Source organism: Myxozyma melibiosi (assembly GCF_037950935.1).
Source record: "Myxozyma melibiosi strain Phaff 52-87 chromosome Unknown BZA70scaffold_1, whole genome shotgun sequence".
In the NCBI taxonomy this organism is placed as follows: Eukaryota; Fungi; Ascomycota; class Lipomycetes; order Lipomycetales; family Lipomycetaceae; genus Myxozyma; species Myxozyma melibiosi.
In genome coordinates, this window is record NW_027042915.1 from 2,604,210 (window position 1) to 2,630,516 (window position 26,307).

At 50.9% G+C, this 26,307-nt stretch overlaps 9 protein-coding genes across 9 annotated transcripts; 5 read left to right on the forward strand and 4 right to left on the reverse strand.

The window, feature by feature from the left end:
* Positions 1 to 180: 180 nt before the first annotated feature.
* On the reverse strand, positions 181 to 1,276 carry BZA70DRAFT_272871 (Mis12 protein-domain-containing protein). The gene is made up of 3 exons (XM_064911744.1): positions 991 to 1,276; positions 838 to 919; positions 181 to 783 (listed from the first exon to the last, which is right to left on the reverse strand). Exons 1-3 carry the CDS (start codon positions 1,230 to 1,232, stop codon positions 364 to 366), a joined length of 744 nt encoding a protein of 247 aa, XP_064771119.1. The 5' UTR covers positions 1,233 to 1,276; the 3' UTR covers positions 181 to 363.
* Positions 1,277 to 1,474: 198 nt separating this feature from the next.
* BZA70DRAFT_272876 (50S ribosomal protein L30e-like protein) lies at positions 1,475 to 2,362 on the forward strand. Its single transcript, XM_064911745.1, has 3 exons — positions 1,475 to 1,757; positions 1,876 to 2,024; positions 2,088 to 2,362. Exons 1-3 carry the CDS (start codon positions 1,588 to 1,590, stop codon positions 2,207 to 2,209), a joined length of 441 nt encoding a protein of 146 aa, XP_064771120.1. The 5' UTR covers positions 1,475 to 1,587; the 3' UTR covers positions 2,210 to 2,362.
* BZA70DRAFT_272877 (uncharacterized protein) lies at positions 2,363 to 3,571 on the reverse strand. Its single transcript, XM_064911746.1, has one exon. The coding sequence runs from the start codon at positions 3,383 to 3,385 to the stop codon at positions 2,531 to 2,533; it is 855 nt and encodes a 284-aa protein (XP_064771121.1). The 5' UTR covers positions 3,386 to 3,571; the 3' UTR covers positions 2,363 to 2,530.
* Positions 3,572 to 7,279: 3,708 nt separating this feature from the next.
* On the forward strand, positions 7,280 to 8,892 carry BZA70DRAFT_272886 (ribosomal L28e protein family-domain-containing protein). The gene is made up of 5 exons (XM_064911747.1): positions 7,280 to 7,374; positions 7,456 to 7,502; positions 7,563 to 7,602; positions 7,670 to 8,459; positions 8,527 to 8,892. Exons 1-5 carry the CDS (start codon positions 7,363 to 7,365, stop codon positions 8,598 to 8,600), a joined length of 963 nt encoding a protein of 320 aa, XP_064771122.1. The 5' UTR covers positions 7,280 to 7,362; the 3' UTR covers positions 8,601 to 8,892.
* Positions 8,893 to 8,964: 72 nt separating this feature from the next.
* Positions 8,965 to 11,207, forward strand: BZA70DRAFT_272889 (uncharacterized protein). The gene has a single exon (XM_064911748.1). It carries the CDS (start codon positions 9,078 to 9,080, stop codon positions 10,923 to 10,925), a length of 1,848 nt encoding a protein of 615 aa, XP_064771123.1. The 5' UTR covers positions 8,965 to 9,077; the 3' UTR covers positions 10,926 to 11,207.
* Positions 11,208 to 11,531: 324 nt separating this feature from the next.
* BZA70DRAFT_34446 (uncharacterized protein) lies at positions 11,532 to 15,387 on the reverse strand. The gene is made up of 3 exons (XM_064915050.1): positions 14,860 to 15,387; positions 14,731 to 14,795; positions 11,532 to 14,660 (listed from the first exon to the last, which is right to left on the reverse strand). Exons 1-3 carry the CDS (start codon positions 15,039 to 15,041, stop codon positions 11,596 to 11,598), a joined length of 3,312 nt encoding a protein of 1,103 aa, XP_064771124.1. The 5' UTR covers positions 15,042 to 15,387; the 3' UTR covers positions 11,532 to 11,595.
* Positions 15,388 to 16,036: 649 nt separating this feature from the next.
* Positions 16,037 to 17,314, forward strand: BZA70DRAFT_272893 (RNA polymerase III subunit Rpc25-domain-containing protein). Its single transcript, XM_064911749.1, has 4 exons — positions 16,037 to 16,474; positions 16,540 to 16,636; positions 16,702 to 16,788; positions 16,850 to 17,314. Exons 1-4 carry the CDS (start codon positions 16,364 to 16,366, stop codon positions 17,236 to 17,238), a joined length of 684 nt encoding a protein of 227 aa, XP_064771125.1. The 5' UTR covers positions 16,037 to 16,363; the 3' UTR covers positions 17,239 to 17,314.
* Positions 17,315 to 17,372: 58 nt separating this feature from the next.
* BZA70DRAFT_265405 (uncharacterized protein) lies at positions 17,373 to 18,394 on the reverse strand (the record flags this gene model as incomplete). The annotated part of the gene is made up of 2 exons (XM_064910960.1): positions 17,373 to 17,480; positions 17,534 to 18,394. 2 exons carry the CDS (start codon positions 18,392 to 18,394, stop codon positions 17,373 to 17,375), a joined length of 969 nt encoding a protein of 322 aa, XP_064771126.1.
* A 356-nt stretch (positions 18,395 to 18,750) lies between these two features.
* Positions 18,751 to 22,729, forward strand: BZA70DRAFT_265406 (velvet factor-domain-containing protein; the record flags this gene model as incomplete). Its single annotated transcript, XM_064910961.1, has 5 exons — positions 18,751 to 19,620; positions 19,671 to 19,823; positions 20,004 to 20,152; positions 20,238 to 20,942; positions 21,058 to 22,729. The coding sequence occupies 5 exons, from the start codon at positions 18,751 to 18,753 to the stop codon at positions 22,727 to 22,729; spliced, it is 3,549 nt and encodes a 1,182-aa protein (XP_064771127.1).
* Positions 22,730 to 26,307: the final 3,578 nt, after the last annotated feature.

Below are 26,307 nucleotides of genomic sequence, written 5' to 3' on the forward strand. Positions count from 1 at the left end.
TCCTATCAAATCTAGTGTACGTTCCCGGCCTATACGGAAACAAAACAGTTCTCTTGGGATTGACTTGCATTCACTATACTTTCTTGAGTTGGGAAACGGGAGTTGTTTTTTCATTATTTCTTACTTATCTACTTTACAATGTGGAGCATTACATTCGGTACCGTCCTAGTTCATCATGATCTATCCTGTTCATTTAAATAACCTCCTCTTCCGTCGTAATCATGCTAATATACATATATTCCAAACCTGAACATAAAAAGTCGTTACCGTAATTGACACACAAATATCAGTAAACTCCCACTCTCAGACAACGCCCCCGAAATGGTAAAACTAAAAATACAAGGTACAGCAGCTGTACCATCTTCACTCCTCTGTTTCCGTCTCTTTGGTATTGTTCACAATCATCGCCGTCATCTTCTCAATATACACATCACGCTCGGACGCCGCAACACCCTCGTCAGGCAAACTGACCGGTAACTTGCTTTCTCCGCCGAGCTCGACAGTCGAATTCTCCTCAAGCCTGCGCAGACTGGCGACTCGCAGCTGGATCTCCTTACTTTGTGCAATCAGGAAGCGCACCGTCTCGTCCATAGGCGCGACACCACTCGTACGTCGCAGAAAGGACAGCGCTGCATCATATGTTTTGAGAACTGTGATCAACTGTCTATTTTGACGGCTCTTTATCCTAAGCTTTTCATTGGCGTAGTATGAGGCTTGGAGCGTTTTCCGAAGATTTAATAGCCTGTTATCGAGGTTCGCGTGTGATATTGAAAAGTCGATTCCCTTTATGAGGTATTAGCCAAACGTACAACCACAAGTAAGCTATACAGAACGTACTTTGTGATGTGACAGTCTCATCCAGCCATCGGCGACATCGTCGGGAATCGCGAGGATATTCCGTAAAACATAGAGCTCGAATCTGATCAGTCGTGATACGTTAGAACCGTGACTGAAGATCACCAACTGACAAGACAAAGAACAGCACGATACCTATCAAAATTGCGGTCCACTATTCCTTCTAATAAAGTCTCCAGTTTGGCGGTTCCCAGTTCGATCTCCTCGTCTGGTATATCTTTGCAAGGTGGGGTATTTTGCAGAAATGCTTCAATGGCTGCTGTGCATTTGTATAGAATATTATTGACGGCGTTGATCACGTCGTCCAGAAGAGCAATCGGAGGGTACTCGAAATGCTCCGTCAGAAGAGAGGTCGTGCCCGACGACGGCTGGGCCATTGTGCTGCTTGTTTACGTGTTGCGCGGTTGCAGAGCTGCCTTCGTCCAGACGTGTTCTTGTATCGCATCGCGCCGGGAAGTAAACAAAGGGCACTGATCAGAAAAGATACCCTAGACCTGATCATTATGTAATGTATGACTTATTATAGGGTTGTTAGGGCTTGCAAAAACGCAGTCACACTTAACTATAGACCGTCGCTGAGCCGCACGGTTTGCGGGCGTGGGAAGCTATATCGAAAATTGTTCGTCTTTGTCTTCCCTTTTGAATTCTCCACAGGACTGAGCAGCTTCATCACATCTCTCTGTCGACGAAGTCCCGTTACTTAAAATCCAAATTTAATTCATCTTATTCAACATGTCTGATACCGAGGAAGTTATCGCCGCCGAGGAGATCGTCGAGGTCGAGGCCTCCGCTCCCGCTGGTGGAATGACCGTCGAGGAGGCCCTCAAGGGTGTTCTCCGCAAGGCTCTCATCCACGACGGTCTTGCCCGTGGTCTCCGTGAGGCCTCCAAGGCTCTTGGCCGGTATGTTTTGGCAATTTGATTCAATTGATCATCGCCCAGAGATCAGTCGTGAAGAGGGGATTGATGATATGAATAAATCATGGACGAGATTGCTGACCTCGTGTTTTACAATCTATAGCCGTGAGGCCCACCTTGCTGTCCTCTGCGACTCTTGCGATGAGGAGTCGTACGTCAAGCTCATTGAGGCTCTCTGCGCTGAGCCCGAGAACAAGATCCCTTTGATCAAGGTCTCTGACTCCAAGAAGTTGGGCGAGTGGGCTGGTCTTTGTAAGTTCTATCTATCATACTGTTGTTAGTGTTCGAGAACGGCTGCTAACTGAATGAATCAAGGCGTTCTTGACCGTGAGGGTAACGCTCGCAAGGTCGTTGGTGCTTCGTGCGTTGTTGTCAAGGACTGGGGTGAGCAGTCTGCTGAGCGTGACTTCTTGCTCCAGTACTTTGAGAGCAACTAAGGTGCAGGCAGTTCATGTATAGTTCATAGTTTTTTTTTCTTGGGTATCATGGGGTCATAAAAGTATCTTTTGTATATATCTATTGGGTTCATTGCGCGAGGAAAGAAAATAATGAATTGAATTGCAGCATTTATGAAAAGTTGAGCTATATTGTTGGTCATCGTAAATCTACCCTTTCAAGAAACGAAACCCCCGACACATTTTTGTCTTCCAAAAATCATGCAAATAAACATCTAAAGCAATTGAAATAATGTACAGAAAGAGTAATCTAATTTTCTTATCCTCTGTTAGCCAACAGAGATCCCAAAATTTTTAGCACACTTAATCGGCCCTGGCTCCTGGTGCCGTCAGATCCTTGCTATTGACATCACCCAGTTTTAAAAGACTTCCTTCGATCGAGAATAGCTTTCCAGAGGTCTCGAGGGCCTCAATGACGAACGTAAGCTTGCCGTCGACCTTCTTTCCCTTCGCATCCACCCAGCTACCGTAGCTCTTGCTCGCGGCCGGTCGATCGTCGCCGCTGATCAAGAGACCAGCTGCGTCGCGGTCTTCTTCTTCTTCCTCTTCTTCCTCCTCATTGTTGTAATCATTCTCGACAAACTTCCACTTCGGTGGTATCCGGTCGCGAGTTATGCTTGCGTTGAAAACGTCGCAGACCAAGAGACCGATATGACTGCGCGACTGCATGTTGATTCTTCCCTGTAAAATGTCTCCTCGCTTTGGTCTCCACACCAGAAACTCTGCGTTGACCCACGCAAATGCAAAGGGAGACTCGTTGATTATCCTAGCACCCGCGTTCTCATCGACTGATACGTCAAGCACGGCCAGCACTATACCATTGACGGGATGGAAATATGTCATTGTGAGCGGATCCAGATGTTGCGCCCGAACGCCCTGCAGCGGCGAGAGAGAGTACATCGGCGCAATAGACAGATACAGCTCTGCAGACACGCGGAAGAAGCACTGCGACGGCGGCGGGTTGCCGAGCACGGAGACGCTCGACGGCGGGTATGCGCCCTGGCGGGGGATCTCGGACAGGATCGACTGCGAGACGGTCGCGGCTTCTTTGCTAACCTCTGTAGCAGCCAGCGAGGATTTCTTGGGTGATTCCGACTCAGCCGGAGCTGAGACAGATGACCTCTTCCGCTTCTTTATCTTTTTCTCGACCTCTGCCATCGTTCTCTTCTGGTATCTGGCGAGGAAATGAGTTGTGCTGGGCCGAGAAGAGGAGGAGAGGCTCGAGAAATTTTTACTGCGAAAAAGAAGTTTGGGCAGCGTGCGGCGCAGGTAGAAGGTTGGGAGTTCTTTTTATTTTTATTTCTTCTATTTCTCAGTCTACTACTGAGTATGTTTCTGTTTATTCTTTTACTCTGCTATAAGAATTGTTGTTATTTGAGTCACTGTTATACAATAAACTTAGCCACATGTACTGAATACTCTTATCTTTGCCACAGGATCAACCAAACATGATCATGTACCGGAAGAAGGCTCTCACCACTGGCATTATATCAATCAATATTCCTCCTCAGTTATAATGATGTGGTAGACATAACTGCAGAGAGAGATTATCTCCCTCATTTCAGTCATGTCATATTTATTGCTGCCCAAGATGAGAAACCTCTTTTTAAGCTCTCTTATGGTTTGCGTCGCGACGTCGCTTAGCTGTGCGTGCGCGAGGTTGAATAGCTCCTCCTTATTCTGTGGCTTCACCCCGCTTCCTTCAAACTCATCTAGTTTGCAGCGGACGTTGTCGTACGGAGTCACGATGAACGACGTATCGCCAAAACTCGTTTCTGCGATGTAAAATTTATCATCTGGGACATCAAGCCCATTCCGCAAAGCATCGGCTAAAGCGACGCGCTTGTGCACCGCGGCCTCCGACCCTGCTGAAACGTACTTCACGCACTGGGCGAAATCGATGGCTAGCAGAAAGTAGGCTGAATGTTCTTCCGAGGTTCCGAGAGCCGACTGGTTTCTAGGACCTTCGATCTTCACGGGGAATTCTTTGATGATACCATCAACATCTTGAAAATAACGGCCGAATGAGCTGTTCTTGCTTCGGGATGGAGAATCCGCTTCAGACTCTTGTCGTAATATCAACACCTTCTCCGAAATCGCTTTGATTGAAGTTTAGACAAATTCGAGACTCTGTTTGAATTTCTCGGCGACCTCCTCCATCGAGCGCCCTGAGACGAGAAAGTGTAGAAAGACGGATAGCATTCGCTCAGCATGTTCACTTGACTCAGCGACCAGACCTTCCTCCTCGATCAAGAAACTCAAATCATTAAATACACCATAAGTCACTCCTAACATTTTTTCAAAGCAGTCCTCGTCTTCATCATTAAACAGTATTGCGACAAACGGGTCGTGCGAGGGCGAGAAGTCAAACATTGATAAACAAGGGGTGGTTGAATTCTGCGAGTACTGTAATTTTTCTCACTGCGATATCCTCGTCAGTAATATGTTGGTTTATGTTGGTGGTGCACTCTGTTGGCTTATGTTGGTGATTCACTCTGTTGCGTATCCTTGTTGTTGACGGGGGCTGCGGTTGTCGGTGATGGCGGAGGGGGGAGGCTGTGTGGAGAAAGTTGTTGTGTTATGACGGCGGAGGCGGTCAGGCAGCTATCCGAGTTGCAAGCCAAGAAAGAATTTCCTAGTCTCTAGAGATCTCCTTTAGAATGATAGAGACGATATTTTTATGCCTATGATACGCGTGGATGCTTTGTGTATTTTCTATGGAGTCGTTACCCATATATTCTACGCGACTGTTTAATTCGGTGATTATAATGGCGTGTGCTTGTTTCTCATATACAAAATGAAGAATGTCGCAGGTGGCCAATCAACGGGGCGCCGCAAAAGTATGTCGCTGGAAACAAAAAAGCGTAGTTTTTTGAAAAATAGTTGGCTACCGAACGCGATTCTCAATTATTTTATTATGAATTACGAAATGGCCGGCGCGTCAGAAGTGTGTGTACTTTCGGCCCAATCGAGAAACCCCAATACACCAGTGCGCGCGCCCGCCTGGACTGGAATCCGCTTATTTTAACGCGCCCGCCTCTTCTGCCGCTCTTCTCCCTTCTCTTCTTCCTTTCCCGGGACAGGTTTTCGGCTCCTGTCCCACCGCAGCGATTTGATCTATTTCTCAGCAATAGATCGGCATTCCGGCTCTCTCTCTCGACGGCAAAAACAATAGGCGGAGGTTGATGAGGGTAAGCTTTGATCTCTCTTTCTTTTCTCGCACGCGTGGTACCTCGTGAGGTCGCCAGAAAGCAGCCCGTACTACGCAGGTAGCACTCTCAGAGGGTAGCATATATCGAAGTGGTAGCATTCCCAAAGAGTGGTCTGCACTGTTCCATGAGCAGTTCCCAGAGAGACTGCCTATACGGCGTGGGCAGCGTTCTCGTACTGAGAGCAGACTACTCCGCGCTAGGTAGCACTCTCTGGGGACGGCTATCACTGGAACAGATAGCGCGCCTTTGGGGGTAGCATATACCCAGGTAGCGATCCTCTGAGAGTAGCATATACCGCAGCAGATAGGACTGGCATTCTGGGGACGCCCCACGAGAGGTTAGGGAGCTGCTCATACCGGTCCGGTTTCGCAGTTGCTCTTCTCCAAGAGTGGGCGTCGTGCCATGCATGCGAGAGAAGAAAGGGAGAGAGAAGCTTACTCGACCAAGCGGTCTGGTATATGACCTGCCCGCGCAGATACCTGGTGAGCTTGCTCAAAGGAACTGCAGTTCCGTTGTCGGCCCGGTCCCTCTGCGTGGCCGTCTCATGTACGCGCCGAGGATCCTGCTTGTCAGGGTGGACGCGGTTGGTTAGGGCGGCCAATCTGATGAGCTTCTTCTCTAGCCAGGTTGCTCATTGGATTTAAAACGTTCTCGTTGTCGCGTCTCTTTAACAAATGCACTGGTAAGTTGCGCCGTCGCACGGGAGCCCCGAGGCGACGGTTGTTGAAGAGAGTCCGCACGACCAAGTGGTTCAAGCGCAACGTTGACAATCCACCAATACGGAGGCAGTCCATGATTGCCTTCTGGGTGAAGTCGGGTGTTAGTGGGTATGGCGATTTCGAGAGAGTCGCAGAGTCCCACATAACTCTTGGATGGGAGCTTGATCATCTCTTGCTGATCATCTCTTGTTCAAGAGTATGCGTAATGCATTCTTCCCGATCCTGGCACCGGTCGCTTTATGCGCGCTCTTACTGTTTCTGTTTTTTCTGTATCTGCTGCTCTGGTGTTGTGCTGTTATGCTGCTGTACTGTTGTACTGTCGTACTGACTAGCTGTTGTATTGTTGTATTGTTGTGTCGTTGTGTCATTGTATTTTCGATTTTTTTTACCTTCATGTCTTTTTGTTGTGTCGTTGTATGATGTTATATTTCTTAGCTGAGAGCAGATTTGTTTTGTATTTGATGTATAAGAGCGCGTGGCGATACCGTATTGTAAAACCAAGAAAGAAAAAAAAATAAACCACATTTATATTTTACAGATCAGAGATAGCAAACACATGCTATAGCAAAAAGGCATCTGTCGTACGGCATTTACTTTACACATTCTGGTCACTACTAATACTAATCACTCCCTGTTCCTCTCATCCCACAAGCGCTTAGAAATTGCTTCCCGTTTGTCTTCAGCGGTAAGACTGGCCAGCCCACTCACCCGCTTGTTCTCAGCATTTACATCCCGATTAACTAGCGCTAAAAGCAGCAACTTTCCCTACATAGACACGTCTTCCATCGAAGCGCTTTCCGTGGCCTTTCATAAAGTTTCAAATAATACAGAAGCCTGTCACTAATCCTGCTTTTGCTGCAGTGTCGTAATGTTTGCTGCCTCAGACTTTCAATGTGTTTTCAAAATAAGCGCTCCTCGAACTGAGCCCGACGCGTCGCGCGCAATGTCGATACTGGGCGGTAGCGAGTAATGATAATTGCCTGTTTTGTAATATCACTTGTTTAAGCCATAATTACTTTATTGGGATGTGGTTAAACACTAAACCCCAGGCCGGGTAAACAAAAATAATTTTCTTCGCCTCTGCCTTTTGACTCTGGAAAATCTTCCTCCCAACAGGCTCTGCGGTCAATATTTTCTTTTTGTTTGCACCTCTCCGCGCCTTGTTTTCTGTCTTTTTTCCTCAGAGGACTACATAGCTGCATAGATGTCGGACGAGGTACTTTTCTTGTTTTTGTTTATTGTCTTATAGTGCCTTCTGTGCTGAGTACGTTTGACTAACTGCTATGTGCTTGTATAGATCGTGTGGCAGATCATCAACCAGGACTTTTGCTCCTACAAAATCAAGTACGTTTACTCTCCGCCTTTCTCTTTTCGCAAGCAATTACTAATCTATTTAACGCTTAGGACATTGAAAGATCAGACTTTCTGTCGAAACGAGTATAATGTGTGTTTACCGCGCAAATCCACCATCTACGCTATCTGAGTAATATCTAATCTCTCGAATACTATAGGTCACCGGCTTCTGCACCAGACAATCTTGCCCGCTCGCCAACTCGCGCTATGCGACCGTCCGTAACGTCAACGGCAGACTCTATCTCTACATGAAGACCATCGAGCGAGCACACACGCCTCTCAAGCAGTGGGAACGGATAAAGCTGTCCCAGCAGTACTCGAAAGCGCTCGAGCAAATCGAAGAGCGCCTGATTTACTGGCCCAACTTCCTCATTCACAAATGCAAGCAGCGTCTCACAAGACTTACGCAGGTTGCTATTGCGTCCAGAAAACTTGCTCTGAAGAGTAAAGATGAAGAGCGACGGCTTGTGGGCGTCAAGCCGAAGGTCGTCAGACGCGAGACCACTAGGGAACGAAAGGCGCTTGCGGCCGCGCGTGTTGAGAAGGCGATTGAGAAGGAACTGCTGGACAGATTGAAGAGCGGCGCTTATGGCGACAAGCCTTTGAATGTTGACGAGAAGGTGTGGCAGACAATCATGAACAACATGCGGAGTTCGGCTGAAGGCGAGGCGGATGAGGATGTTGACGAGGCCGAGGCTGAAGATGAGGAGGAGAGCGAAGGCGAGGGTGAGATTGAGTACGTCGAGGATGAGGACGACGACGATGAGCTTGTTGAGCTTGAGGATATCGAGAACTGGCTCGGCGCTGATGTGGCCACGGATGAGGAGTTCAGTGACTCAGATGCTAGCAGTGAAGAAGACTCGGATGAGGAAGACGAGGACGACCAGTCTTCGGCCAAGACTGCTGCTAAGCGCAAGAGAGCTGGTGCTTCTGCGAAGCCCAGAAAGCGTATGTGTTTCTTTTGCTATTCAAATTCTGCTATCGATATTTTGCTAACGACGAATGAAATCCACAGGCGCCCCACGTGTCGAGATCGAGTACGAGCAGGAACAGGCGCGGGCAACCAACATGCAGGACACTGCGTGGTAGGATCATTATCAGTTTGTTTGAGTATTTTGTTTGGTGCATTCAAGTGTCATAGTTGTCTTTTAGTATGACTGGATGGTTTTCACTTAGAAAAGAAGACGAGTATAGAAGTAGTTTAGTGTTTACATGGGAATGATCGCAAAAGTACATGTTTTAGTTAATAATCGGACTGGAAAGGTTTCATTTTACTATTGCTCACTTTCTGTTTATTTGTTTTGGTTATCATGTTGAAGAACAGTGCTGGTTTATAATGTAGTTGCATTGCAGACAAAAATAGAAGTAAAATCAAATTGGGAAGTTTGATGATGGAAAAAGTACACGTCGTTCGACCCCTGAAAACCATCTCGTCGGCCGCTTCGCCCTTCTACTCACCCAGCAGCTGCCCTTGTTCACCCACCACCGTATTCCCTTCTAGGGAGTAGCCCAGTCCTTTCCATACCTTTTTTCTCAACTATATTTTTTAATCCTGGATTAGTCTATATGTCACCTCTCTCGCCGGCCTACTCTACCCTGGCCGCGGGTGGGCGTGCTGGCGCCTCAGCAGACGCGTCGTCTACTGCCAACGACGGGGTGCAGACCTCAGAATGGCTACCTCCTTCGCCACCGTCGTCCAGCAGATCGTCTGCCTGCTCATCAGTCTACAACTCTGAAGATGAGAATCTAGACGAAGACGAAGCGCAGGAAGAAGAAGAGGAAGACAGCTACGAAAGCAAGTACAAGGACGAGCGAGGCCACATCAGCACCAGATCCTCTGGCGTGTTAGGATCCTCAACAACAACGGCTACAACAGCTCGACGACGCAAGTTGCGATCGCGTCGACGCGTAGCGGCACGGTCGACAGTTACAGTTCTGGACGGGATCAAGGACGGCTATAATCTCGGATTCCGCAAGAAATGCGTCGAGTCGGTGCTCATACTCGGTCTGCTTGCGCTCGCGGTATCGCACAATCTGCCGACTGTCATGGACAATTCGTCGTTTGTGTCTCAATGTGCTTTGATTATAATATCAGTGCTGTACGCTCGCAGAGGGGAGTGGAGCATGCCATCGATCCTATACATATATCTGTTTCCGACCGCACTCACGCTCGCAGACTATCCGCAGTACTTGCGCCTCAACTTATTACTTTCAGTATGCTCGCTACCGCTGCCGTCAGAAATACTCTCAAACGTCGCCGTCTTACTTGAACCGACCTCTCCGAGTGTATACTACCTCTACACAAGTCTGACGAGCATAGTCGGCTCTCTCGTCACCACGTCGCTCTCCCCAACCGAAACATCGCTCGCGGGCACTCTGCTTGTCAATCTTCTGCTGAACGCGCGGTCGATGGACATAATATTTCTCCGCGCGTTTGTATTTGGATCGCTGTTTAGCTTACTGCCTGCTGTGCCGCTGGTAAAAAGAGTCATGAAAATTTCCGTTCTGCCGAGGCACCGGAGGCCGAAGAATTCGGGCAAGAAGAAGATGACGTATGCGCTTGGTGTCTACGGCATTTTTGTCGCGAACGTACTTGTCTTTGTGCGGTATGCACTTTCGGTTCAGCTTGGGATGGATCCGTTTGTTTACATGATTGATTACCTTTTCCTGGCCGACGACTCATCGCGACGGCTGCGCATGCTCATGTACTGGTCCGCCTGGCTAGTGCTCGGGGTACCGACGATCAACCATCTCTCGCCAAACTGGACGATTGACATCCGCCGGAAAGTATGGCACGGCATGGTAGTCGGCATGTTTCTCTTCGGCGGAGTCGGCCGAGATGCAACCTTCACCTCGCTCTCGCTCGCAATCGCGCTCACGCTCTTCCTCCTCACCGAGTTTGTGCGCGCGACCACTATGCCCCCTCTCGGCGCGGCTATCCATGCGGCGTTGAAGAAATATACAGACGAGCGAGATACATGCGGACCGGTTATTGTGTCGCATATTTTCTTACTTCTCGGCATCGCCTTGCCGATCTTCTGGTCCGGTTCTCCAGCCGGCATCATCTGCCTTGGCTTCGGCGACGCGTGCGCCTCAATCGTCGGACGACGATACGGCGCGCACAGATGGTTTGACTCGAAAAAGACTCTGGAAGGCTCAGCCGGCTTTGTGGTCGCGGCGTTTTCGGGGCTTATGTTAGCGAAGCACGTCCTCCCGGGCTACGACTCTATTCTCGGATCCGCGGAAACGTCAGTCGTATGGGCGCTTGTAACTGCCGTATCGACTGCCGTGTTGGAAGCCACGAGCGGCATGAACGATAACGTTATTGTCCCTGTGTATATGTACGTCGTTCTTCGACTCGGAGCCGAGAATCTTACGCGTGCGAGCGTTGTGGGCCAGGCTCTTGGGTTCTGATGTACTCTACCGTCTCCTTTTGTTTTTGTCTTGATCCGTGTTGTAACTTGTGCGAACCATATCGTCCAGGGTACGAAGCGACGCAGTCTGTTTGTAAATTCATGTTCTTCGTTTTGGTAAAATTTTGGTAGGACTGGGGCTGGGTTTTACATTGTTATGAAGGAATAATGGTTGAGAAAAGAAGAACAGTTATAGAATTCTGGTTTGTCTTTGTTTTTGTTGTATAGGGAAGGGTTTGCTGTTTTTTATAATCGATGTTTTCAATGGGCACTCATTTTGAACATAATCATGGGTGTCTCGGTCGTGGTCGGTCACGACGGCTTAAAACGATCCTCGCAAAAGTAATCGCTACCGAGACAAAAGCGGCAGCCAAGAACCGACTAAAACAATAGATTAACATGTAGTGTATTAATATCTCGAGCGAGCGAGATGAAGGACAAAAATAGAGCAGGATTCCGAAAAGGGAAACAAATAGTAACAGCCCACGTGAATATCAACACCCCGAGTCTATGCAAAGTGGAAATAATTAAAACTATTGAGTAATGTACATTCATGTAATAGTACAACCGGGACCTAGCTTAGCAATACCTTGCAAACGAAGAAAGAAAATCCGAAAAAAGAAGAAAGGAGAGAGGACGGGAAGCTAACGAGAATGCGGAGAGTAGCAAGCTCAAAGTCTTCTTCGCATTTGTCGATGTGGCGTCGTCGCAAGTTCGGTGTCAGGTACGACCCCGGCGCTCCTCGTCGCTCTTGTAGATTCGTGAGCCACAACAGTCTGAGGCGACTGTCGCGCGCGCAACGTCCGTTGGACGCGAGGTGTCTCTGGCGCAGCTCTGGCTTGCCGCCGTTCGAGCTCTTCGGCGACTCCTTCGGTTTCCAGACGGCGGCGCTTGCGCTGCTCGCGCGCGTACTCGACTCTGTGGTCCAGAGTCCAGAGACGTGACCGAGGTACTCCGGCCAGAGACTGAGGGGGTACGATAGTGTACCGCGAAGGCGGGATCGACGGCTGTTCTTCAATTTCTTGGACGGGGGCTTCAGTCTCTGAGACAGCGGATGTGATCTGAGCAGAGTCTTCGGGCGCGTCCGGCGCTTCTTGCTGTGCTTCTTCTGTAGTCTCTTCGTTCACATCCAGAGTTGTGTCAACCTGCTGCTCATCCTCCTCTTCAGCAGCTTCTTGGTCCTCCGCACTACCCTCAGCAACCGGCTCAGCAGGTGTTGGCACATACACGCTCCTCGCAGTCGAGCTTCCAGCCGCCGTCCCAACCTGCCACGCCGCCGTACTATAGCTCAACGAATTTATCCCTCCCGCGCGACCAATCACCAGCGGCGTCCAAATAAGCTTATCCGGCTCGAGCCTGATGTATCCCTTCGCTTCCCACTTTGCAATCGCGAGCTCGACGAGCGCGCGGTCGACGCGGATCGCGTAGCGCCCTGTTCGCGGATCGCGTACGATCGCGTTTAGAGCTTCGAGACCGCAGACGACGTCGTCGGATGTCATGCCTGTGCGTTCGGAGAGCTTTGCGATGCTGATTGTGTTTGTGCCGCTGTCAGAGCCGGATTCGAAGATCTCGTGGAGTTGGTAGCACATTGTCTGTTTCCAGTAGTTACGGTAGGAAAGAAGACCGAGGTCCGACAACGGCTTTTCGGGGGTACCTACCTTCCCCTCTGTCCGCGTGAGAAGGTACGAGAACGAGATCAGGAAGTTTCCGTAGCCCTTGCGCTGGTAGATTGGTAAAGTGAGAATGCATGATACGTTATAGTTTGATGTCGTCAGTTTCTCCTTTGAAAAGTAGCCGACGAAATGACAGCCGCGGTCGTCGGTCTCGGTCATGATGTAAAACAGAAAAGGCTCGACGTCGTAGTACAGGGTCTTGGAGCCGAGAAAGAGCTTGGCAAGCAGACAGAGGTTCTGGCAGTACATTGGATTTTTGCGCCCGTCGACTTCAAAGATCGAGACGTCTCCCGACCGATAGATTTCGTCTCCAGGTGGATGCCGCGCAGGACATTTCAGCTGATGTCGCCAATTGACGTACTCCGAGGACATGTACTTTAGACAATACTCGCAGATAAACAGCAGAGAACGACGGTTATACTCTTCCGGATAAGGCGCCGTATACCACGTCTCAATCTCGTAATTGCTGAATCTGATTGCCCGGATTTTCGAAATCGACTGCAGGCGTCCGTGGTCATCGGCTTCTGATTCTGAATCGCTGAAGGCTTCTTCCTCGTCTGATTCCAGTTCGGACTCGGCCGAGGAGGTTGCAGACGAGGATATATTGTAGATGTAGTTTGCATCGTCATCCGACTCCAAATCCTCAATCTTGTGACTGCTGCCTACAATCTTCTCGTCGAGATGGGTCTCAGGCTCAGCACGCCGTTTCCGCCGTTCGCGAGATTCTCTATTGGAAGTTTTCTGCTCCTTCCTTTTTGATGCCGCACTCGCCGATCTCGCATGCCGCCGTTCGATCTTTTCCTTTTGCTTCGTCAGCAACATCGTCTTGCCAAACATCATCCTATCCAGCGGTCCCGGCAGCGTGCGCGTCGTGTCGGCCTGGCTCGGCGTTAGGATTCCACCGTACGGCTTCTCAATCTTGCTGTTGTCTGTCATGAATGCTCGTCTTCCGCTACCGGACGCGCTGGCAGCGGATTTTCTATAAAGGTAGACGTTCCGCTCTTTTTGATCAAAGGACATGTACCCCGAAATGGCGAGGTTGTTCTCGTAGATGTTGATGTGATTGGCAAGTTGCACGAGATTGAACTTTGCGATATACGAGTACTGGGTCTTTTCGAATGCCACCAGTTTTGAGCCGTGAGATTTCCCGGACCGGAATGGGTGCGTCGTAGTCAGACGCAAATGTATCGGCTGAACACTCTCGTGCGCAGGCGCTGATGGTGGTGGTGGTGGTGGTGGCGGGTGCGAGGGCGCGCGCACGCGTAAACTCACGGTAAGCCGCGTACTTTCAGAAGCAGAAGCAGAGTCCCGCTCTGCAGAAGGTTCGTGAGTACGTTGGCGTTTTTCAGGTTGTTGCTGTCGTTGTGAACGCGGCAGATCGATTGGGTAGATGCGAGGCCGGCCTCGACCGCGTTTGGGCGTATCTGCAGAGATGGGATATGTGCTCGGACGCGCTGACGCCGGGGTTGGTTGGAGAGTTGCAGGCATTGTTTCAGCAGGCCGTGAGGCCGACCGCGTTGCCCGTGCAGACTGCAGAATTATCTCCTCAACCTCTGGTGTCACAAGTGCTGTTGGAATCCGCGTGCGCAGCGACCGATTAGGCACAGGCGCGGCCTCTATAGGTTGCGTATACAGTTGACTGTAATCCGCCGGACCTAGGAACGAGTTGTCCTGAGGCAGATCTGCGAATTCGCTCGCTTGGTCTCCTGGTGGCGTGTCGAAGGTGGTTGGGTTGAGTTGGGCGGGCTCGAAGCCTGCGTCTGAGCCCAGGAGAGCGGGGTCAATCATTGGCGCGGGCAGAGTATTTTCTATAGCGTCGTCATCAACTTCCGCGTTGGAAAGTTGATCCTCCGATACGACGTTCTGCTCTGCAGACACGACGGCTTCGGGATTCTCGAAGATATTTGTTGAGACATCAGCGGTGGTTTGACGCGTAGAGTCAGGGTGTAAAGAGCGTAGAGATCGGGTCCTGGGTACTTCGCGAAGAGCTAGAGGCTGGCAACTCGAACATGTCCAGTCGGTTGTCGAAGACGACAATGTACGTTTCAGGCAGTCGACATGAACTAGCACAAAATCAGATGTTAATACTATCATCGAGAAGCAAGTGGATAGAAAATCAGCGGGAAATTATACCTCTTGAGACATTGCACTCGGTGCAAAGCTGATAGTTTTTACTTCGCCTTCGATCATTGCATATCCTAAAAGAGATATTAGCACCCAAAGCTGCATAGAGCAACACCACGAGCTTTCAGATACACATACTCGCAAACCAGCTCCGCTTGAATATTCTGGATTCCTTCGTTCTCCCCGCTCCCAGCTCTTCCCTGCCGGTCAGGCAACGGACTCGAGCTCGATAAACCGTCGCCGAGATTCATGGAAGTCGGAGGCGAGGATAACGGCGACGAGAGCGATTGCTCCCGCGCGGCTTTGTCAATCCCAGACATATCCTGCTGCTGGCCAGAGTCGGAGGCACCAATCACTTCTGAATCGTTGTTGCTGTTTTGATTGCCGCTGTTGCTGTATGGCCTCGCACCTTCATCGTCATGCGACACCCTGCCGTTTCTGCGCGCAGACGCGCGCGTCGTTGGAGAGGATGCGGGTGGAGGAGTTGTGGCTGTCGCTGCTGAAGCTTGCGTCAAGTTCTTGCTTCTCTGAAAGTGCAAAAATATAAAGGATATTGTCAGTAAGTTTGCGGTTGCGACGTCAGTGCGCGTCGTGTTTATCTCGACGCGTGTCGATATGACGTACCACGCTCGACAACACAGCACAAGCAGCACAAGCAGCACAAGCAGCACAAGCAGCACTAAAACAGCAAAGACAAAAAAGATCAGCGTACCTGAACAAGAGGTGATCGCGTGTTGTGCTTGCGCAGGTCCGGCGTAACCATCTGGATCCTGACGCGTGTAGGGGATGGGGCAGCGGCGGGGGGGTATAAGCCTGTAGGCACCGCCAGCAAGCACGTAGCCCGACTATCCGCGCGGTTGAGAGAAAAGTCACGAGATATAAAGGTCAGATATCTCCGATTAGCTATGACAAAGGCATAAGATGTTTGTTAGTGGATGTGGACGGAGATGGGTAGGTTGGCGGAGGATTCAACGCGTCTTTGTGATGACGAAATCATAATCCAGCCGATCCACCGCTTCGCTTGAGTTCCGCCAGACCTCTCCTCGACAATAGCAATTCAGAACTCACCTCGTGAAGAGAAAGACAGCGTCTAACTCAAGCCGATATATAAGAGCACATACGGACCACACCGGGACGCGGTATAATACAGCTCTACGGCAGACTGGACGAGGCAGTGGAGCCAGGGAGACTTTTGTAACTTTCTGGTGAGCGAACGAGAGACCGCCGCAGCGCAGGGGCGAGAGAGTCACGTGCTGTGGTCACTCAACCTGGCTCGCCGGCGCTCATTGCTCGCAGTTTGCACTATTATGTCATTCAACCATCAATTATAACCTGATGATTAGCTATTAACACTACCATTTTCTAATTACTTTTACTGTTTGATATAGTTAACAATTGCAATTGACAACTACCTTCCAGAAGATCGTGGAGTTAACATACCCTAACCGCTGGGAATAGCCAGAATCTTAAAAAAAATCTCCAGCACGTTCAAAGAAGACCTCAGATATCTGCTATAGAAGCGCGCATGTACTTGCGGTAAGATCGATAGTGTTGCTGTGGACCTGTTCACTTCTCTGTACCGAATACGGAACACGAATAAGAAGGAGAAGGAAAAGGGAGGAGACAGGGCAGAGAAGCGACGATGTTCATCCTCAGCAAGTTCTCGGATCTGATCCGGATTGAACCATCAAAGTTCTCGAAAAAGACCGAAGACGCTCTTGAGGACGAGATTAATGTCAAGTTTGCAAACAAGGTGCGTGTATAGCTTTTATATGAGCTGCATTGTTGGGTTGTGTATTGACGTTTTGGGTGTTGTAGGTCGTTCAGGACGTGGGGTTGTGTCTGTGTCTGTATGATATTTTGGAAGTTGGAGATGGCCTTATTCGGCATGGCGACGGTTCTGCATACATCAAAAGTATGATCCAGAGTGGCTTATTTATTTACGAAGAAGACAAACTGACGCGGTGTTGTTTTCTCTAGCTGTGTTCCGGTTAGTAGTTTTCCGGCCGTTTATAGGTGAAGTACTAGTCGGTTGGGTTTCCTCCTGCTCGGAAGAGGGTATAAAAGGTGCGAGCGCTCATAATCTACCTCTTATCTCTATGGCATAACTAACACGGATTGACTACAGTTCGCATGGGCTTCTTCGACGACATCTTCATCCCAAAAGAATACCTCTTCGAATCCTGCATCTTCATCCCACGAGAACAAGCCTGGGTCTGGCGCGACGAGCACGATCTCTACATTGACACCAACGAGCGGATCAGGTTTCGCGTCGAACAGGAGATTTTCACAGATCAATCCCCTCGCGGGCCGAAAAATACCGAGCCCGAGGGCGCGTCTTCGGCGGTCGCGCAGAACGGGGGAGCGGCGGCTGGTGCGACGAGTACAGATGCAGCGGCGGCGGAGCAGCAGCAGCAGTTGCTACAGAATGGAAGCTCACACACCGCTGTGCCTCCTTACTCGTTAATAGCTTCTTGCCAGACGTATGGAATGGGTTTAGCTACTTGGTGGGATTAGTATGTGCAATTTTTGGATTGGGAAGAGAACCGTGTACGATATTTCAATATAGAGAGGGTAATGATGTAAATCTGTGACATAACGAATGCACTCTATTGTATTCTATCAACAAACTAAACCATTTACGTAAATCATCAAGGATCAATCAAGCTTGAGACTTTGTACGGTCTGGTCGGTGAAGCCTTGGTGTTCTTAGTGCTCTTGACACCGAGATCGATAGCGCTCAAGTCATCTTCTAGACTCTATCGAAAAAGATTAGCGTCGTCTCTATACTTTCCAAAAAAACAAAACATACCTTTAGTTGCGTCTTGTAAACTCCAAGCTTCTTCTCTAGATCCAAACACTCGTTGATCCCCCTATCGAGCGCCTCCAGCAATCTACTCCCCCGCCGTAGATCAGGCTCGATCATGGTATGCACCGCCCCAAGCTCGACCTGCTGCAGCTCTTTGATGATTTGCTTCTCCAGTCCTCGGGATGATTCTCGATCGGTCCAAGAGAAGAACTCGAGTGTTTCTTCGATGCCAGACACTTCTTGCGCTGTTTTGGCGGAGGACAGGAAGCTGAAATATGACTGCGTAGTGGGTTTCTCCGCGCTACTGTCCCCGTTGCGAGTAGCGGAAACAGTCTCGCCCTCGTCTGATGAGAAATCAGAGTCGTCATCGTCGTCGTTGGTGGGCTTAAGACCGCCCATGTTTGAGATCTGAGGAACGGAGCCTTGCGAGCCCGACAACACCGGCATTGTACGCGACTGTTTCAGCCGCGCAGAGAAGTCGTCTGCGCTGTTGCTAGTTTGTGAAAATCCAACATTGGTCGGGGGTGAGTTCACCGGCTGTCCGCGCTGGGATTTGAATGACATTGTAGGCACGGCGAGAATCTCTGTCCGGCCAAAGGAGGGGGACTTTGAAGGCGACGACGGCCCGCCGTTGGCGTCCATACCCCGGCGATCTGGGATCTTTTTTGATATTGACTGGAACATGGGCGGAGCATTGTGCAGAGAAGAAAGGGAGATGTTGTTTGAGGAACTGGAGTTGGTCGAGAATGATGATGCGGATATTGAGGTTGCTGAGCGTTGAAGGGGGGACGGGGCGGGTCGGCCGGTCGGGGTGGATGAGCCGTTGCCGCCGCTCAGGGATTGTTTGTGGCCGCCGGATGACATGATTCTGTTACTGATCAGTCTTTGTCTATATCATTCGCGAAAAGCTGCTGAGATGACTTCAGATATCGAGAACACACGATCAATGGAGATGTAGAAGGCGACGCGCGCAAACCGAGATCCGCCAGCCCCAGCCACTGCACAGCCTCCACAAGCCACAGAAGCTTCCACTTTGAACTCCCAACGACCTCGAAGGAGAAGAAAAAAAATTTGAGAGGCGGGTGTAGAGCAGCTTTGTCCTTTCTCTTTCTCGTCTGCAGAGTATAGACGCACACGAGATTTCAGATCTACGGTAAACTATACACGTGCATAGAGGTGTATAAGGCGGGTTTGACAGCGTGAAAAGAATACAAAGCAAAATGGCAAAATCAAGTGCAGTGACACACATTGGCGACAGCTCGGAGGACCAGACCACGCGGGCGTTGATCCAGCAGGTTTACGTGTTTTTGACAAAGAAGGGACTTCCGGTGACGGCGGAGAAGCTTAAGAGCGAGGTTGGAAAGAAGTTTAGCGGGGTCGAGCTCGGTGAGGAAGATGTGGCGGGAAATGATCCGTTGGAGCTGATCATGTACGCTTGGAAGGAGGGCAAGACGAAGGCGGAGTTGGCAGGGGATGAGAGCGGCAGCACCAGCAGTGAGAGCGAGTCTTCGTCTTCGTCTGACTCGGAATCGGGCTCTGACTCCGACTCCAGCTCTAGCTCTGATTCGGACTCGGACTCGGATTCTGATGAGGATTCTGATGAGGAGGTGACAAAGAAGAGCGAGCTTGTCGATGACGAGGCCGAGGAGGCGTCGAGTTCGGAGGAGGACAGTTCTGATTCTTCGTCTTCGTCGGACGATGATGATGAGGAGGATGAAGAAGAGGTTGTGACTACTACGACGTCGACTACGATTACGACAAAGTCCAAGAAGGCCAAGAAGGAGTCTTCGAGCGATTCGGAGTCTTCTGATTCCTCCGATTCCGATTCTTCAGAGTCTAGTGATTCTGATTCCAGCGACTCTGACTCTGATTCTGACTCTGAGAGCAGCTCGTCGAGCTCAGACTCGGATTCAGACTCGGACTCGGACTCTGAGAGCGAGTCCGAGAAGGAAGAGAAGAAGCAGGAAAGACAGGAATCATCAGAGTCGTCGGCTACGGCTGAGGACGAGAGTCAGGGCGAGAGCAGGAAACGGTCGCGGGACGAGTCGGAGGGTGCGGAAAACAGCGACGGTACAAAGCGAAGAAGGCAAGTGATCTAGGTGTGCTGTGGAAAGAAGATGAATGCAGACGATGCTAACAGTACTTCTTGCACAGATCTAGTACGGACCCGGCGCGACGATTCTCGCGGATAAACAGAGAGAAGGTGGACTTTGTGTCCGACGTGCTGAAGGATAATACGTACAAGGGGGCTGCGGGCACCTGGGGCGAGCTGGCGAACGAGAAGCTGACGCAGGTGCGCGGGAAGGACTTTACGAAGAACAAGAACAAGATGAAGAGGGGGAGCTACCGGGGCGGGACGATTGAGATGACGAGCGGGAGCTTCAAGTTCACTGATTAGGTGTTGTTTAGTTACTAATAGAGATCCGACTGATAGAGATAGAAGGACAGAAGTGGTGATGTAATAACAGTGTAGACATCGAAGCAAGCTTGGGACTGGGACGCGCGGGCCCCGTCGCTCGAGGAGCAGAGTTGGGCGCTACGACGGAAAGTACCGGGCGTACCTCAGAACTCTAATCCGGAACCTTGCACAAACCTTGTCCAAGATATTGGTTTCCGCTTCTTGTAAGTCGCCGGGTCGAGGGGTCGTCATGAGTCGAGCCGAGTCGGCCGAGTCGAACGCGTACTATGACTTTATAGCCCATGCCAGTCAGTTACGACGGACCGACCACGCGAGAGCCTCATGCTCAGGAGCGCCCACTGCAATCCTCGAACGAAGAGGCCTCGTTGACTGCTCTCCAGGTACTTCAACACTCGCGGCTCTCGTCCATTGCCCGTCGGCTTCTCTTCTTCCTCCTGTTCCTCCTCCTCCTCTCCTCTCCTCCTCCTCCCCCAGGCGCACCGATGCCACTGCTCCCGCCTGCTGCATCATGCCTCCGCCCGCCTCAGCAATGCCCTCCATCGCAGCCCTCGTCGACCCCCCAGCCTCGCCACCTCTCCCGCCCCGCACCCCCATGGCCGTCCGTCGCCGCGGCCTCTCCGTCAGCGACTACATCCTCCAGCTCCGCCAGCAGCCCATCCGCTGCAAGGCCGCCGGCGCTTCCGACCGCGCGCTCGCCGACAGAAAAGCAATCGACCCCCCGCCCATCGTCCACCTCATCGTGCGCGACGGCGACCCGCACTGCGAATGGCTGCAGTCCCCGTTCTTCTTCATGTGCGCAAACCTCTACGATCCCGTGCACGACACCCCTGTCCCTCGCCCACCGTCGGAGACCCTCGCGGGCACGCTCGTTTCCTCCCTCCACCGCGTTCGCGACGAAGAGGATAACGAAGGCGGATACTTTGTCTTTGGCGACCTCTCCGTCAAGCTCGAGGGCCAGTTCCGGCTCCAGTTTTCCCTTTTCGAGATGCTTGAGTATGTTTCTCCTTTTACTTCTTCTATATAACATTTCTCTTTCCTCGCTATCCTCCATCTCTCTCTACCCTCTCTCTACCCTCTCTCGATCATCAGCTAACCTCACTCATATCAGCGGTGCCCAAGTTGAGTTTATAACCTCAATAATGACCGACGTCTTTACAGTATTCTCGGCAAAACAGTTTCCCGGTGTGCTCGAATCAACAAGTCTTTCGCGCCAGTTCTCAGATCAAGGTGTTCGGCTACGGCTTCGCAAGGAAACCGGCGCACGTGCTGCCGCTACTGCTGCTGCTGCCGCGGCCGCGGCGGCTACCTCGTCTGGCACGTCGCCTGCTTCGACTTCTGCAAGTGGATACAGACGGACGTCGTCAGAGAATAACGATGAGAAGAGTGAACAGCACGCGAGAATCGCTCCCGCTGAGCAGTATGCGCCCAATTCGAAGCGGCAAAGAGTTACAGTCTACTCTTCTAACGTAGCTCTCCCTCCTCCTCCACCACCACCACCTCCACCATCTTCCGCTGCTTCTGTTTCTGTTCCTCCTGCTACACGATTTCCATCACAAGGTATGGAGCCCGCAGAACTGAAAAGCAGAAACAGCAGCCTAGCGAGGAGTAGCGTCAGCAGTACGTCAAGCTACATGTCGGTAGCCTCGGCGCCACCCAGCTCTGTCTCTCGAGGGAAGCGGAAATCCAGCGGCGGCGGCGCGGATCAGATCAAGGAAGAGCCGTTTGCTTACGACCACTACGCCGAGAACCAAAAACTGCAGCAACAGCAGCAGGCACAAATCCCTCCACAGCAACAGCAACGAATGCTGCCAACGTACACTTACGCGCAGCAGCCGCAACACCACTACGCACCACAACCACAGCAGTTCTACCCTTCTCACGAAAACCATTATCCCTCATATCCACACCCTCAGTACGACGAGTACTATCGTCAGCAATACGCCCAGCAGCAGCAACAACAACAACATCCGCCCCAGGCAATCCATTCCGCAACTCCTCCGGGAACACCGCAAAATGTGCAGCCGCGCCAAAGTGCTGCTGCACCACCCCCACCACCCCAGCAGCCCGCTTCCCCTACTCAGTCGTCGGCGGATGCAGCGGCATACCAAGCCCGGTCGTCCTACACGGGAAGCGCGTACTCGTCGCAGCAGCCGTCGCCGCAGTCGCGATCCGAGGAAGTTCGGAGTCCGTATGTGTATTCGCAGACGCAGAATGCTTCAGCGAGACCTGCGGCGGTTGTTACTTCTGCGCCGCCGCCGATGCCTCCGACGCAGTCCGATCTCTCGCATATGCAGCTGCCGTCTGGTCCTGTCTATGTTCCTTCGCCCCCGCCCTCTCTGCTGTCGCAGCCACTGACGCACTACCGTCAACAGCAGCATCAGCAACCACAGCATCAGCAACCGCAGCAGCAGCCAAGTCAACCGCAGCACCAGTCTCTGACACCCCCATCGCAGCTACTGCATCCGTCTCTGATCCCGCGCATACCACCGCTCAATGTCGCGGTGGGCCCGGGAGCGATCGCGTCTTCGATGAGAGAAGGCGACGGAAGGGTACGGCTTCCTCCGTTGGTGTTTGGCGATGCGCAGCAAGGCTTGCAGGGGAGTGGGGCCGATTCCATTCTGCAACAGTCGTTTCTGAACCGCCAGCAGCAACAGCAACAGCAGCAGCAGCAGCATTTGCCGCTTCCTCCTCCCTCGCTTCTTTCGCCGTCGCAGATGGCACCACATGCCGGGTACGCTAACCCGCTGACGCGCGGCGGCTACGATACCCGTGCAGAGTGAATACGGAAAAGGAGAAAGGAGATATGCACCATGTTGATTTTTTAGTATCGGGATTATATTTGGGATGGGTTGTCATGGGATGGAAGTCATAGGTTACCGGTCTGCTTGCGAATGTTTTCTTTGATTCTTTGTGTATTTGGGTATCTCATCCGACTTCTGGAGTCTTTATTTTTAACTTGTCATTTTCTGTTTGTCCGATTTGCTTTTGTTATATACATACAGTTATATTGTTTGCTTGTTATGGCTGCGTTTTAGAGCGATGTGAATATACATATATATGTGTGTGTTTATGCAGAAAGTGTACGCTAATATGTTTTGGTTGTGCATTAACGTGATTCAGACGATCGCCTTGTTGATATCGGATATGTAAAAACACAGATATTCACCCACATCACACGAGAAGTGCGGAGCAGTCTGGGAGATATCAGACGCAGGAGACATCAGAGACAGAGGCCGAGACAGATCAGCAGGATGAGTGGAAGCAGGGAATCGGAGCAGTCTGAGCGCGTCGGATTTCAGGTTCCGTGTTCGAGACATAGCGAGACATAGCGAGGACAGTGAGACATTTAATTAGGAGATGCGCAATCTGTTTTTCGACGGTTATTGCGTTTGCCTATCAATTTGATGAGCGGCTAACGCCAAGAAGCAGTGGAAGAGAAGGAAAAAGGGTTACGGTGGTCGGATCGGGGACTCTGATTAATTGCGGGCGGCGGTGTGTCGCTAACAAAGTGGCAGCGCAGTATTCGTGGTTGGCGGAACCTAAACGATAAATAATAAAAACCATGTGACGATCGCAGGGTATTTATTTATTGATTGCTGTTAGCTATATTGGCTGTAATGTAGACGTATACAGTGCATAGAGTGGATAGTTGCAGATTTATATTGCCGCAGGGAATCCTGGCTGAGGGTGTCTGTGTTGCGCGCCACCGCTGCGGGCTGCAGTGCTGCTTCATGTTGGAGAAAGTCGCCGTGGTTTGCGGTTTGTTTAGTTGTGTGGTTGTTTGTTGTTGTTGTGCTGCTCTTGTATTGTGTTGTGTTGTCTCCCTGAATTACGCGCCGGTGACCGAGTCCGCGCGTGTGCCCGTACGGAGGCCATCAGCGCTCGAGCGCACCAAGATGGGGTTTGCAGCAGCGAAGTATCTTCTTTTCAGACAATGTGTGGGATGGGTCCCACGGCTCCGGCGACTTCACTGTATAGACCCCCTTCTGCTGCTGCACATACGCAGACGCAGCCGGCAGGAATCTGCATCCTGCAGTGCGAGTGACCGACTAGCGAAGTGGAAGTAGGATAATAAATCTCAAACATCGCGAGAGATGGATTGTGGGCCGTGGGACGGCCAGCGGGAAAGACACAAACAGAGACAAAAAGTCCAGCGGCGGGGCTGCGTGTGTGCGTCGTCGAGCGTAGCCGCACTGCGCTCAGCAGTAAGCAACTGAGGAAATGCTGCTCCTGCTGCTGCCGCTGCCGCTGAATCATTGCTCTCTGCATTAATTTCCAGCGCTTTGTTTCATGAATGCCGACCGCCGGACGAGTGGATCCGGTCTCAGAATCAGGACTCGCAGGATCAGAGGACGACGGCGCACAGAGTAGAACAATCCTGCTGTTCTGGCTGTGATGTCTGTGTCTCTGGTCTTCGTATTTCGGCCAGTGATCGTGCTGCTGCTGCAATGCTCCATCCTCGTCTTTGGTCTTTCTCTTCGGACTTGTCTGGCCTCGTCTCTTTGGTAATTGCCTTATTTTTCCTCGCTTTCTCCGACCGCATCAACATCCTCTGCGTCTCGGGTCGTGGTAACGCGCATCCATCTCTATGCACCTCCATCGGCTTCTTGCGCTTCCTCTGGCCGCGCATCTCTGCATCTCTGCATAGTCATTCCACCGCTCTTCTTCCCCGTCCTCTTCCTTCTCCTCCACCCACCCCAGCGGAGCAACGGTGCAGCTAGCGAGAAAATAAAAAGTCACATGCGGATAAAGCCTACCAGCATATGTCTCCCCGCCTTGGTTTGACTTTGCCGTCAAAACACAGTCATCAGGTCCGGCCGCCTAACACGAAGCGATATCAAAAACCTGTCTCACGCCCGCGAAATCCTCCGCGCTGCGCCTGTCTCACTTTTTTTCGCTCTAGCCTAAGCTCCAGCTCGAGCTCTAGCCTACGCTCTAGCTCCAGTTTCATGCCTGTCGCCGTGACTCCGTACCGCCTCTCTTTTTTTTTTCTCCCCTTGGTCTTTCTTTCCTGTTTGCGGGAAAATGAAGTACGCTTGCGTCGTTGTTTCGCGGGGTGTATGTATGTTTAAGAGCAATCGCCGATTGGGGGTACGGTAGTTGCCGTCAAGAGTTTGCGAATACTGCGTCGCTCTGATGTTTGCGGCAGCACGGTAGCAGCAGGCAAAGCAATAGCGGGTTTTAAGCTGAAGAATTCACGATCGGGTTATCATTACCAATTGCTCGACTCTGGATCGCAAGAACTTATTTCAGATTTATCGTCAGGCGAAAACAAATCTCTCTGTACACTCTTCTCCAAGAAGCTCAGAATCAAGCTGTTTTGTAAGTAGTATGTCGCGGACCTGGCGAACGCGGTTGGGGAGACTACAGTAGGACGAGACCCTCGCTTAGGTGCCATTCCCCATCCTCGTCTCTCTCCTTTTCCGACCCCCCTTCCACTCGTGCCTGACGTGACTCCACCGCGCCTTATCAATCATATCCAAGCCACTTCCTCTTTCTAGTGATGCTTGCACACACTAACCTCGCCGTCTGTCGACATGCGTTCGCTCTCGAGCAGACAAGACAGAAGTAGAGACGCGTGGGAGGACTATAACAGCAGCAGCAGCTCGGCTAATAGAAATATATTAAACTTAAAAACACCCTGCGATATTTTTGCTTTAATTCCGTGCTCTTATTTTCTAATCTTCTTGATTTTCTACAACTTTGTTATTTTGTATTATTCATCTTGAAGAGAGAGGGAGGGTGTGGAGAAAGAGAGGCATATAAAAAGATAGAAGGAGAAGGAGAGTGGAGGGAAGAGGGAGCGCTGATTGCGGATCCGGATTTTATCATAATTGTGACAAAGCCATGTTCGTCGTCTCTGCCCAGCTACCTTTCCTTCTGCCGTATCGCTTGGTTGTCGATCTACTACTCAGTAGCCTGCTCGTCTTTGCCTAGGTGCTCTCTCTGCTGCTATTGCTGTATCTGGCAAGAAAATGAGATTACGTGAAAAAGTATACAATAGCGACATAACATTTGCTATAAACCCCCTCCGCCTGATAAATATTTCTGCTACTATTACTACTGCTGCTGTGTTGCGCGCTGCTACAGACAGTTGTGGCGCTGTGCTGCTGCTGTACGCTTGCTCTGATTATGGTTAGACATCGTCTTATACAATCCAGTAAAACACTGAGCAGAGCTAGAGATCAGCAGGAGTGGTATTTAGCATTTATTACAGAGAAAATAGAAGGATGCGCGCTAGTAGAGAGTTAAGAGGACTAGGAAAAAGACGCGTCCTCGCGCTGTGTACCGTGCTGCTTGCTGCCTTTAACACCCAACACCGCACACAGACACATACACATACACAGACACAGACACA

Bases quoted from the DNA above. Each gene is read 5' to 3' on its own strand.
- BZA70DRAFT_272871 (XM_064911744.1), bottom strand. From the start codon at position 1,232: ATGGCCCAGCCGTCGTCGGGCACGACCTCTCTTCTGACGGAGCATTTC. The intron at 920-990 runs GTATCGTGCTGT...ACGACTGATCAG, and splicing joins GTGGACCGCAATTTTGATAG to ATTCGAGCTCTATGTTTTAC. The intron at 784-837 runs GTACGTTCTGTA...TACCTCATAAAG, and splicing joins TGAGACTGTCACATCACAAA to GGAATCGACTTTTCAATATC.
- BZA70DRAFT_272876 (XM_064911745.1), top strand. From the start codon at position 1,588: ATGTCTGATACCGAGGAAGTTATCGCCGCCGAGGAGATCGTCGAGGTC. The intron at 1,758-1,875 runs GTATGTTTTGGC...TACAATCTATAG, and splicing joins GCCTCCAAGGCTCTTGGCCG to CCGTGAGGCCCACCTTGCTG. The intron at 2,025-2,087 runs GTAAGTTCTATC...GAATGAATCAAG, and splicing joins GGGCGAGTGGGCTGGTCTTT to GCGTTCTTGACCGTGAGGGT.
- BZA70DRAFT_272877 (XM_064911746.1), bottom strand. From the start codon at position 3,385: ATGGCAGAGGTCGAGAAAAAGATAAAGAAGCGGAAGAGGTCATCTGTC.
- BZA70DRAFT_272886 (XM_064911747.1), top strand. The intron at 7,603-7,669 runs GTGTGTTTACCG...CGAATACTATAG, and splicing joins TCTGTCGAAACGAGTATAAT to GTCACCGGCTTCTGCACCAG. The intron at 8,460-8,526 runs GTATGTGTTTCT...TGAAATCCACAG, and splicing joins TTCTGCGAAGCCCAGAAAGC to GCGCCCCACGTGTCGAGATC.
- BZA70DRAFT_272889 (XM_064911748.1), top strand. From the start codon at position 9,078: ATGTCACCTCTCTCGCCGGCCTACTCTACCCTGGCCGCGGGTGGGCGT.
- BZA70DRAFT_34446 (XM_064915050.1), bottom strand. From the start codon at position 15,041: ATGTCTGGGATTGACAAAGCCGCGCGGGAGCAATCGCTCTCGTCGCCG. The intron at 14,796-14,859 runs GTATGTGTATCT...TATCTCTTTTAG, and splicing joins CAAGCGGAGCTGGTTTGCGA to GATATGCAATGATCGAAGGC. The intron at 14,661-14,730 runs GTATAATTTCCC...ATTTTGTGCTAG, and splicing joins CGAGTGCAATGTCTCAAGAG to TTCATGTCGACTGCCTGAAA.
- BZA70DRAFT_272893 (XM_064911749.1), top strand. From the start codon at position 16,364: ATGTTCATCCTCAGCAAGTTCTCGGATCTGATCCGGATTGAACCATCA. The intron at 16,475-16,539 runs GTGCGTGTATAG...TGGGTGTTGTAG, and splicing joins ATGTCAAGTTTGCAAACAAG to GTCGTTCAGGACGTGGGGTT. The intron at 16,789-16,849 runs GTGCGAGCGCTC...GATTGACTACAG, and splicing joins CTCGGAAGAGGGTATAAAAG to TTCGCATGGGCTTCTTCGAC.